The sequence below is a fragment of the Arvicanthis niloticus genome, chromosome 22 (assembly GCF_011762505.2).
Source record: "Arvicanthis niloticus isolate mArvNil1 chromosome 22, mArvNil1.pat.X, whole genome shotgun sequence".
Taxonomy (NCBI): domain Eukaryota; kingdom Metazoa; phylum Chordata; class Mammalia; order Rodentia; family Muridae; genus Arvicanthis; species Arvicanthis niloticus.
Genome location: NC_133429.1, coordinates 50,197,088 through 50,208,139, shown reverse-complemented (window position 1 = coordinate 50,208,139; position 11,052 = coordinate 50,197,088). Strand labels below are relative to the sequence as shown.

Here is an 11,052-nt window from a genome sequence, read left to right as displayed (position 1 = left end):
AGAGCCTGAGTCACCAACTGCCACCACGGGCCGGAAGTCACCGCCAACTCTCACCGCTGCGAAAGGTTTCCTGTGAGCCTGCGGCTGCGCGCGGACTACAACTCCCAGCATGCTCTGCGGCCGGCACAGTTAACCCTTCAGGGACGGGAGCTGCCCTGAGTCCCGCCCCCCACCTGCCCCTTCCTCGGACCCGGCAAGGTGAGTTTTGCGGGGTTGGGAGGACTTTTTTCCTCTCTAAGGCTTAGGAGTGAGTGTAAGTGTGGGAAACAGGTGTGTGTTTGCGGAAGGATTCCTTATTTTCCAAAAATGGGACAATTTGCAGTAAAAAGAGTCTGACGCCCTTTTACAAATGGGAGACACACTGCTACTCTGTGAACTCCGGGGCCTAAGTGGAATGACCAGTTTCTCAGAATGCCACCTAAATCTTCTTTATATCCAAGAACAGAGTAGCCAGAACCTCATTTTAGCTCCCAAACATCATTCTTTCCCGTTGCCAGTGCTTCCAGCAAGGTTTGTGACTCAGAGCTAAGAGCTAAGGTTTTTGTTGTGCTCCTAACTGGTGGTGTGCCAGTGAGTACCTATGAACTCCTTAGGAGATCCTGTAACCTTTTGGGTTATTAGAGGGCTCGCTGTCTGCCAGAGCCCCCTCCCTCTGTGTGTGTGTGTCTGTGTTCCTTCCATGTTCATTAGGCATCATAGCCTTTTGTCTGGTTTGAATAACATTGTGTCTTGTTGGAAAATGTTCCTTCTTTAGAATTATGTGTGACAGATGTTAAACCTTACCTACACTGGAACCCCTAAATCAGCATTAGGTATAGGAGACAGTGGGTAATGCCATGCTTCGGTTTCTGTGCATAGTTCCAGGTAGGTGGGGGCCCAGGACTGTAAGTTCTCAGGATACAGGAATGGACAGAAGGGAGTGAAAAGACCTCCTCCTCTCACCTTTTACTGTTCCCAGAACATATTTTAAAACTTACCACTATCTGATGCCAGCCCCCCTCCCCTACCCCCACTCCACCCGGAGCCCTTGCCTTGCTTGGGCTTTTCCACGGTCTAAAACTAATGCAAGTTTTTGTTTGTTTCTGAGTTTAGTTTTTTTTTTTTTTTTCCCTCTTCCCTTAGCTCCTATCTCAGAATCACTGGCAAACATCCTATCTTCACCCTGGAGGTTAACAGTGCCTATTCTTGTTTCTTCCCTGTACCCTTAAAGAAAACATTCTGTTCAGCTTTAGGGGAGTGGTGTCAGAGAGAAGAATACTTTGGGGGCAGAAGTCCTGAACCACAGGAGGCCAGGGGAGTGAGGGCAGACAGGCATAAGTCTCTTCTCCCTCACCCTTGCCAACTGGCTCCCTGTCCCTGCCGCTGCCCCCGCCCCTTGACATCCCAGACTCCCTGCCTATTTAAACAGAGATGGGTGCCCCCATCGGCACATTGTTCTTTGGCCACCTGACATCATGCCTCCCAAGAAGGATGCTCCCGTGAAGAAACCAGCAGGGCCCTCCATCTCTAAGCCTGCTGCCAAGTCTACAGCAGGGACCCCTCTAGCCAAGACCAAGGCTGAGCCAGCTGCCCCCCAGGCCCCTGCAAAAACCCAGGAGCCTCCTGTTGATCTCTCCAAAGTGGTGGTGAGTTCTGGGGAGTCCTGGGGAAGTGTGAATCTGGAAGGCGTAGTTCACAGATGCGGTGCAGCCTTGGGGATCAGGGAATATATGGAAAGGGTAGGGAATGAATGAACACTGGAATGAGGCTGGGGCTCCCAGGTCAGGCCAGTTTCAAGGTGAAGGGAGAGAGGTGCTGTCTGCCCCCCCTCCCCAATTCGGCTGTTCAACTCAGAAGGCCACATCTCTGAACCCCAGGAGGGGAGACTGAAGAGGACAGACTTGTTAGACAATCACAGCTGGGGGCAGGGGTAAATTTAGCCTTTGTTCAGCCCCCAGTTATGTGAGGGATGCAGGACTGGGGTAGCAGGAGGGAAGGGAACAGGTGGCATGGGATTAACCCTGTTCCCAAGAAACCCTCCCCCTATAATTCCTCTTGGGATTCTCCCAAGGCCTAGAGCTGGGAATGGGACTAAAGTGGCTGGGCTCCCAGCCTCATCCCTTTGGGCCCCTCCCCAGAAGTGGCTGCCAGTTGGTTGTGGTAGAGAGGGACTGAATAAGCCCTGTCATCTCCTCACCTGCCCTTTTTGTCCCCTACAGATCGAGTTTAACAAGGACCAGCTGGAGGGTGAGGAGAAGCCCATTTCCTAAGCCCTATTGTCCAACCCCAGACTCCCGGTCAGATCCTCTGTTCTCTTCACGACAGTCCTGACCTTGAAACCTCCCACACCTCCCACACTCGTCCTGTTCTCCTCCCTCCTGTGCCCAGCTCGAGCACATAATTTCTGAAGCAAACCTCCCTTGTGTCTGGAGGTGATGGGAACCCCTGGTCACATTGCCTTCTCCTTACATCTCAGAGTTCAGAGAGGCCTTTGAGCTGTTTGACCGAGTAGGTGACGGCAAGATCCTGTACAGCCAGTGTGGGGATCTGATGCGGGCCCTGGGCCAGAACCCTACCAACGCTGAGGTGCTCAAGGTCCTGGGGAACCCCAAGAGCGATGGTGAGAGGAACCTTGAGATCTGCAGGGTTTCAGTTTTCTTCTTCTTGGTGTTGGGGGTTGAATAGAGGGTTCTGCCTGGGCCACCAAGCCCGTTTCTAGCCAGCAAACCTTCTCTTCATCCTTTTTTTTTTTTTCTTTTGTGAGACAGGATTTCAGTATCCTAGCTAAGGGTGACCTTAAACTCTGACCCTCCTACCTCCACCTCCTGTCTACTGCCCACTGGAGTGGTAGAATTACTCCACTTTATGTGGTGCTGGGTTGAATCCAGGGCCTCAGGCAAGCCAGGCAAGGCCTTTATTATGGAGGTACTTTTTTTACTTTTTGAGACAAGTCCTCACTAAATTACTCAGGTTGGCCTGGAACCTACAGTTAGCAGCCCTAAGCCCCAGTTTTCTTTCTCTTTTTAATTTTTTAATTATTATTCTTTAGATAGTTATTGTTATTATTAATGGTAATATTATACAGGGTCTCTCTACATATACCCTTGCTTAGCCTGGAACTCACTATATAGACCAGGCTGGCCTCAAACTCAGAGATCTGCCTTCCTCTGCCTCTGAGTGCTGGGACTGAAGGTGTGGCCACCACACATGGATTAGCAGTTCTCTCTGTTTTGAGTGTATCCTGCTTCATCCGCCCTTCCTCTTTTTTTTTTTTTTTTTTTTTTTTTTTTTCCGGTTGAGATAGTCTTAAGTTGTTCTGGCTGGCTTTGAACTTGCCCGGTAGCTGTGATTACAAAACTGCACCACCAGGCCTGGTAACAATATCGACTTTCAATGACAGAATATTGGTAAAGTGACAGAGGATACTGGGATGGATCTCAGGACTCAAAAACTGTCAAACACAAGGAAGGAACACACCCTGAATGCTGAAGGGGATGACAGTCACTATAGTAGGGTTGGATGACACTGGATCCCACACCTCAGTGATGTCCTCCCCCCACCTCTCACCTCTGTCTAATTGCCAGAGCTGAAGTCCCGACGTGTAGACTTTGAGACGTTCCTGCCCATGCTGCAGGCAGTGGCCAAGAACCGGGACCAAGGCACATATGAGGACTACCTAGAGGGGCTTCGTGTGTTTGACAAAGAGGGCAACGGCAAAGTCATGGGAGCAGAGCTCAGACATGTCCTTACCACTCTCGGTAAGGCAGGGCCCCGAAATGTGGAGTGGAGAAGTGGGTGGACCTGGAAGAGCTAGGTAGAGCTTGGAATGGGCTTATGGCCCTACAGAGGGCCAGCATTGTGGAGGCAGAACCTGAGGGACTCAATCATCTAGAGGCTAAAGTATCCAGCAGTGAGTCCCGAGGTCAGGGGATGCAGTGGGAGCCTCGTGTCCCTCTTTGCAAGCCACACTCGTGCCGAGTCCATGCAAGTCTCAACCCCTGAAGCTTGTTCAAAGCTTTGACCAGCTCCAAGGCACTGTTGATACATGTGGATGGAAAAAGGGCAGGGTGGGAGGACGAGCCACCCTGAGAGTGGCTTGGGTTTAGTGAGGCATGGAAGTCGGGGTCTCTGTTTTTGGGTTCAGGAGAGAAGATGACTGAGGAAGAGGTAGAGACTGTTCTGGCAGGCCACGAGGACAGCAACGGCTGCATCAACTATGAGGGTGAGGTGTCAGGATGACCGGGGGTGAAGAGTCTTGAGGGGTGTGGGAGGACCCTCAGTTACCGGAAGGTCAGTTTCTGAAGTCCTCTCGTCTCCTCTTGTGCAGCCTTCCTGAAGCACATCCTAAGCCTCTGAGCTCCGCAATGGTCCTCCAGCCCCTAGTGTCCTCTTGAGAGGCAAGGGTCCTCGATCAACCAGTCAGAAGCGCAGGCAGTGCGTTTCTCCTTCCGACTGTAGCACAGCCGCCAGGGCTGGACAATTTTCTTCCCCACCCCACCCCACCCCACCCCACCCCACCCCACGTAGTACCTGCGGTGTCGGAAATTTGCCCCACCTCCTGTGTGGCCAGAAGCGCGTTCCTGCCACTAGGGGGCACTGACAGTTTTGAAATAAAAACATGGTTCCCGCTTTGGTTTCCGATTGTTTTCTTTTGAGAAAGGGGAAGGAGGGGAGCGGGTAGTCCTCTCTTCTGCAAAAGCCCAAATCCCCTGCTCTTGGTAGAGCTCGGAAGAAAGGCTTCCAAGAGTCCCACCCCAGGCCCCTGCTAGGTTCCTGAGCCGAGGTAGGACGCCCCCCTCACCTCATTACTAATGTAGTGATGTCATCTGCATGAGCCCAGACTAGCATGCCTATTGGATGAAACTGCGGAGGGTGACGTCATGCGCCGTGGGACGTACTAAGTCTGGGGTTGGGTCCGGAGTCGGAGCCATTACTGCCGGAAAAGGTCCCGCAGAGCTCAGCAGCCAAGATGGTGGGCGCCGGGAATCGGGAGATTAGGAGGATTTGGGGCAAGGAGAGGACCATGGGTGGGGGTAGAGAAAGCAGTGGACGTGGGCACGCCCAGGTTTTGGAAGGTTGGATGTGGGGTTGCAAGGTCTAAGGCTCTGCCCTGGGAAGCGACTCCTCAGCTTCAAACAGGAGTTTGTAAAGCCGGGATGGAAGCTTGCGGGGTTGGACCTCGGGTACTGACCAATCCTTTCTTCTCCGAGCAGTGTGACTTCACTGAGGACCAGACCGCAGGTAGGCAGTCTCTGACCCGCAGCTGAGGTCATCCTTACCGAGAGGGACCCCTTCCTCTAGCATCTATCCTCTGATCCCAACCTGTCATCTCCAGCACCCCCAGGATCTCCTCCTCTTCTCTGCTCTAGATCCTCCATTTTCTTTTCTCATTCTTTCTTCCTTCCCCTTCCACTCTAGATCTGAGCCCCAAGCACAGGGTGAGTTTTAGGTGGTGTGGGTATGTGAAACAATTTGATTGATGCCTGTTGTATGTCGGGTCTATTATGCTTGTGTTCTGCTTTTTGCCTCTCCTCTGATAACTGCCCCCTCCTTAAGCTTGGATTGTGAGTACTGTAAAGAGCGATGACCTGATATTTTGTTAACATGAGGACTGGAGAGTTTGCTAAGGAAGTGGCTGAGCCTCACCTCCTGGAAGGTCTCTGGAGGGGAAGGGTGGGAATGGGAGGCTAGAGTCCAGGCCACTGCTCCTACTTCCTTATATGGGCAGGATCTAGCCTGGGCGGTGGCAAATTCCTGAAGTAGTATAGTAGTGGTGGAGAGCCTAGCCTGCTGCAGCTCAGGGGGTGTGTAAACAGATGGCTACCACCGTGAGGTAAGGGAAAGAAGGCTGGGTGTCTTTATATGGGGCATTTGAGTTGATAGAAATAGATCCCTAGGAGCTGTCTTCAGTGCACAGGAGACAAGAGATCTGGTTTCTAAGCAGCATGGCTGAAGTTGCATTGGCAGCAGAACTGTGAGGCAAGCACTGGGCTGATCCCTGGTGCTGCTGTTCATCTGAATCCTCAGAATTCAAGGAGGCTTTCCAGCTGTTTGACCGAACAGGCGATGGCAAGATCCTGTACAGCCAGTGTGGGGACGTGATGCGGGCCCTGGGCCAGAACCCTACCAACGCTGAGGTGCTCAAGGTCCTGGGGAACCCCAAGAGCGATGGTGAGCGTTTCCAGAACTTAGTGGGTTCATGGTTGTTCAGCCAAAATCATCTCTTATCTTCATAAGTGCCAAACTTGAGCAAGTTTTGTCTCGGCCAGTTCTGGCCAGGCGCTTGTGTTCACCACCACCGTGTCCTGAGAACATGTGTGTGTGACTTCTCTTGTCTGACACTTCTACCTCCCACACGACAGAGATGAATGTGAAGGTGCTGGACTTTGAGCACTTCCTGCCTATGCTGCAGACCGTGGCCAAGAACAAGGACCAGGGGACCTATGAGGATTATGTTGAAGGCCTTCGTGTGTTTGACAAGGAAGGGAATGGCACCGTCATGGGTGCTGAAATCCGTCATGTCCTAGTCACACTGGGTAAGGGCCTGTGCGCTAGAGATGAGTTGCCACCTTGATATATATTTCACCTGTCACCCAGTTCTAAGAATGCTCCTTCCTCTGCAGGTGAGAAGATGACAGAGGAGGAGGTAGAGATGCTAGTGGCAGGGCATGAGGACAGCAACGGCTGCATCAACTATGAAGGTGAGGGGCAAACTATAAACTGGGGCCTCTGAGGAAATGGTCGTTCAGGGCATGTTAAGGAGACTTGGTTCCAGAAGGGGGCAAGGCTTAGTCCGGCCTGGGAGGGGACTGTTGTGGACGGAACAGTGAAGGGAGGAGTGATGAGTGCCAAGGGTGGGCTAGGAATGGGGAGTGAACAAGATGTCTGTCCCCACTGCCTGACCCCTTCACCCTATGTCTGTGTCTTGTCTTCACCATTAATGTCTCTTCCTTCCTGCAGCATTTGTGAGGCATATCCTGTCGGGGTGACGGGCCCATGGGGCGGGTACGGCTCCTCCCAGCCTCTCCTCTAGTTAGCTCCCTAGTGTTTCTTCTTCCCAACCTGTGCTCTCTCGCCCCTGCCCATACCTTACTACCATCTGACTTCCTCCTGGCATGATTCTGCATGGAGCTGGCTTGGGAGGGAAGGAATTCCTCAATGAGGAAAGCAGTTTGGGGGTGTGGTACCTCCTTCTCTCCTAGAATGGTCTCTGAGGTTTGACTTACAGGGGTCTTGGTGCTGGTGTCTGGGAACTCTCACCAGCTTGTAGACAGGGCTTGTCTTATGGTGATTCTTCGGTGCATGGAGAGTTGGGGGGGGGGCTACTGGCCCCATTCTGCTACTAAAACAACAGTCCTTTTTCCATCCCTACTGGACAGCTTGGAGGTACCCTAACCCAACCTGACCTCTCCTCCCGCCAGTGGCTGACATAACTATAGGTGTAGCTGAGAACTTTTTCCCTCTGCTATGTTCTTGCTATTTTAGAGTGGGGTGGGGGCTAACAGCTGGTGGGAGGGGAACCAGGGACAGAGAGAACTGGCCACTCATGGTGGCTCTCTTGGAAACTGACCCAAGGTTGGTTGCTATGGGCATGTTCCCACCTGCCACCTTCATGGTCTTGTGGTCTCCTGGCCCATGGGTACCCCTCCCCAGCCCTCTCTTTGGCTGATTCCACCTCTCCTCTCTACAGAGCTTGTCCGGATGGTGCTGAATGGCTGAGGACATTTCTGTATCCCGAGCCTAGATTTCTGTGTGGCCCCAGAGGCTCCTGTATCACAGCACCTTGCCCATCTGGTTTCTTTTAGAAGATGTTTGCCTTCACCAAATAAAAGTTGCTCTCTTTGCTCTTTTGGTTCTTTCTTTCCTTGAGCAGGGTGAGGAAAAGGTGAGGTGGTAATGATGTCTGTCCTCAAACAAAGCTCAAGCTGGGGCAGGGGTTTAGGGAAACTAGATTAAGTGCTTGTAGTAACCATGGCTTCATCAATGAAAGGCTCCCCTTTGGGAAATGAAGAAAGTCATAAATCCCCATAGGATCAAGGTAGCCATATGTTTGTGTGTGTGGGTATCTATTCCTTGCCAGGTTAAATTCCTGGTCCTTGGGCTTCTTTGAACCAGGTCCCCACCCACCCAAGTACCAAACACCTTTTGTGGAAAAGCCTGTCAATGTTTACTGAAGCTAAAATTCCAGGACATATTAGTACTGCCAAAACCTGTCTTGGCTGCTGCAGGGTTGGGGGCCTGCCTCCTCCCTAATAAGGGAGGGAATGTAGCCGCTCGCTGTCTGAAAGGATCAGATGCACACTGTAGGGATGTACCTCAAGAGCGAGTCTTGAGTAGGTTGGAGCCGCTGCATTCCTAATTGCTGTGTGGTCTCTGGCCTCTTGGGGCAAGAGGCTGACAGTCTGTGGGCCTGTGGCTTTCAAAGTGCAGCCCTGGTGAATGTCCAGTGAAGGACTCCAGGAAGGCTGACCCCAGCCCAGTTTGCTCCCTGCCTAGCAGCCACAGGTAAGAGAACACAGAGGCATCCACAAGATGGAACTGAAAGCAAATTAATTTATAAAAAATAAGGAAAAAGAAAAGAACAAAGAAGAAAAGAAAATTTTACAGAAGACTTTGAACAGAAGAAAGGTGCGGAGATGCAGAGGAAGGAAAACACTGGGACAGCAGAAGCAGAGCACATGGTGGGAGGGGCCAAGCACTGGTGGGCCTGGACTTGTGTCTGCCTCCACACACCGAGGGTGAGGAGGGAGACCTGGAGTGTGGAGGCACTGAAGTCCTGGGAGCAGAGCCACGCTGTGCTGCTCCCAAATCTTTGTCCTCATTTGGGAACTCCTAGCTATCAGTGGGTTCTGTCAGGCTTGGCTGGTGAGGGCAGAAGTTAGACTGTCCCATGTCAAAAGTGGGTGCTTAAGTGCTTTTCAACCTCGAGGGTTTGCAGACTCCTCATCCTCAGAGCTCTTTGATGCCTGTTGGGCACTCACAGATACAACCAGGAACGCAGGAAGAAGAGCCCAACTGAGGCCCCTTCCTCTATGACCTACCACAGAATCCCCGCAAACTACATTTCCCACAGTAACACAGACGCTGACTGAGTAAGCAGGTGACCTAAACACAAACACAAAGCTGACACTCTGAGGGAAAGGTCATTGGCTGAGCTGGGCCTAAAACAGCAACCATGACAAGCAGCAAGAGGGTTAGTATGAATAAACTGGAATGGGCGAGGGGCCGACTCGGCACTGCCAAGGGCTCAGGGAGACAGGCTCAGTGCCCTATTCCATCTCCACAGCTTGCCCCAAAACTTAATTCCTCTTAAAACCTGCCCTTTCCCCTAAAAATAATAATTAAAAAAAGTTTTTTTGTGGGCTCTGATGTGTCTTTTTAAAACCTCCCTTTTAAAGGGTTTCATTTTCATGTTATCATTTCAAAAATGCAGTAATTCCGAAGGGGTGCGCCCTCAGAACCAGTCAGTAGATCCTCATATAAACATCGTCCCTCCTATCCTCTCTCCCAGGCATTAGAAACATCTTTTAGTCAGAAGTCCGTGAATAATAATTGGATATAAAACTGCACACCTCTGCTGGGCATGGTGGGGGTGGTGAAGGGGCAGGAGGAGCTTTCCTTACGTAGTGATGAACTCTCCGGGCTGAGGGAGGGTCCCAGTAGTGGGGGAGGGCTGTTCCTGGAACTGTGATCTCCATGGGGAGTGAGGGGGAGAGATGGCTGGCTGGCTCCTCACTGTGGAGGTGGCACAGGAGTGACTGTGCCTGGGCTTGGAGCTGTGGGGTCTGGAGGCAGTGGGGTGCCTGGGTCTGTGGAGAAAAGGAAGGTGAATGAGCAGGAGCAGAGGATAGATCTGGTCCCAGGCTCCACACACACAGAACCAGGCATGGCATGCAGTGGGTGGGTAGATGAATGAAGTACCCACTGTGTATTAATTTCCTTTTCCCAACACTCTTTCGCGCCTGACATTGGAAAAATGTTCTTATACCCCAAATCATCCTCCTCTCCCCAAGGACTCTAAATGGGGCATCTGAATGTGGTGGGAACAAGCAAAGAAAAGCCATCGTCATGCAGACGGGTAGCTAGGTTCCAGGTTTACAGCTGAGGTCCTCTGAGCCACTGGACTCCTCCATGGCCCACTCAGTGATCATCCCAGAGGTGGCAGCTGCCAAGCTGGGAAGTGGAGGCCAGCCCGAGAGAGAGGCCTTCCTCCTGTGCTCGAGTTTTACCAAAGCACTGAACAGGGCTGTGGAGATTCTAGGATCTAACCCTTTCCCCACTCGCCTCCCTCCCGTAATGTCGAGCCCTCGCCCTCACCCTTTCCCCTCTTGGCCCCTTCTCACCTGGCAGTGGGCTGGCACTGGGCAGGAGGTTGCCCTGAACAGCTGCCACAATGGCAGGGCTCTGGGCTGCGGCGGATCCGAGCCCCGGCCCGAGAGGCAAGGAAGATGGCATGGTGGTGGTCGCCGGCAGGTTAGGATGTAGAGGGTTCGCCATGGACACAGGCAGGTTAGGTGGGGGGATAGTGCCCGGGGCAAACGGGAGATGGTGGTGATGCCCATGCAGGTTAGGAGGAGGGGGAAGGTTAATACTAATGGAGTCAGCTAGACTACCGAATGGGATGACGGATGGAGCAGCAGGAGGAGGAGGCGGCATGCCAAAAGGCAAACCCAAAGGAGCATTACCCGCCACGCCTGGGTGCCCGCTGCCTGGCACTGCCCCTGGCATCATTGAGGGAGGAGTTTGTTGGTTGGGGAACGGTGAGGGGCCTAGAAATAAAGAGAACACAGGGTGAGGGAGTGAAATCTTGCCCACAGCACAAGCTGCACAGCCACCTGCTTGTGCCACCCCTTCTCCTGGCACTAGAATAAGCTGTAGATTCTTGGAATAAAACTCCACGGATCTGTGTTTGGGAAAACATTCCTGCTAGTTTGGGGACATAATATATAATACAGGAGTCCACCTGTAGGAACTGCAACAAACTTTTACATCCTGGCCCATCAGGTATTCCCTTTAAAGGAACCAGAACATGTTCCTAGAACTCTATAGCAAACAAATGTTCTGGATCCCACA

General features: G+C 52.2%; 3 protein-coding genes across 9 annotated transcripts in view; 2 read left to right on the top strand and 1 right to left on the bottom strand.

Annotated features, from left to right (window-relative positions):
- Positions 1 to 54: 54 nt before the first annotated feature.
- On the top strand, positions 55 to 4,611 carry Myl6b (myosin light chain 6B). Its single transcript, XM_076920650.1, has 7 exons — positions 55 to 198; positions 1,409 to 1,625; positions 2,199 to 2,226; positions 2,456 to 2,599; positions 3,564 to 3,737; positions 4,124 to 4,201; positions 4,307 to 4,611. The coding sequence occupies exons 2-7, from the start codon at positions 1,455 to 1,457 to the stop codon at positions 4,333 to 4,335; spliced, it is 624 nt and encodes a 207-aa protein (XP_076776765.1). The 5' UTR covers positions 55 to 198; positions 1,409 to 1,454; the 3' UTR covers positions 4,336 to 4,611.
- A 205-nt stretch (positions 4,612 to 4,816) lies between these two features.
- Positions 4,817 to 7,824, top strand: Myl6 (myosin light chain 6). 2 transcript variants are annotated; one of them, XM_076920652.1, is made up of 7 exons: positions 4,817 to 4,951; positions 5,193 to 5,220; positions 6,007 to 6,150; positions 6,342 to 6,515; positions 6,603 to 6,680; positions 6,940 to 6,984; positions 7,670 to 7,824. In XM_076920652.1, the coding sequence occupies exons 1-6, from the start codon at positions 4,949 to 4,951 to the stop codon at positions 6,966 to 6,968; spliced, it is 456 nt and encodes a 151-aa protein (XP_076776767.1). In that variant the 5' UTR covers positions 4,817 to 4,948; the 3' UTR covers positions 6,969 to 6,984; positions 7,670 to 7,824. The 2 variants fall into 2 exon arrangements, with proteins under 2 accessions (XP_076776767.1, XP_076776766.1); XM_076920651.1 differs by lacking the exon at positions 6,940 to 6,984.
- A 694-nt stretch (positions 7,825 to 8,518) lies between these two features.
- Smarcc2 (SWI/SNF related BAF chromatin remodeling complex subunit C2) overlaps positions 8,519 to 11,052 on the bottom strand; it is a 29,615-nt gene continuing 27,081 nt past the window's right edge. For 4 of the 6 annotated variants that reach the window (XM_076920627.1, XM_076920628.1, XM_076920629.1 and 1 more), the window contains 2 exons: positions 10,323 to 10,748; positions 8,519 to 9,788 (listed from right to left, as the gene is read on the bottom strand). In XM_076920627.1, the coding sequence (XP_076776742.1) occupies positions 9,712 to 9,788; positions 10,323 to 10,748 (503 nt within the window). In that variant the 3' untranslated portion in view covers positions 8,519 to 9,711. The remainder of the gene's footprint in view (positions 9,789 to 10,322; positions 10,749 to 11,052) is intronic. The other 2 variants (XM_076920631.1, XM_076920632.1) reach the window with 1 other exon arrangement.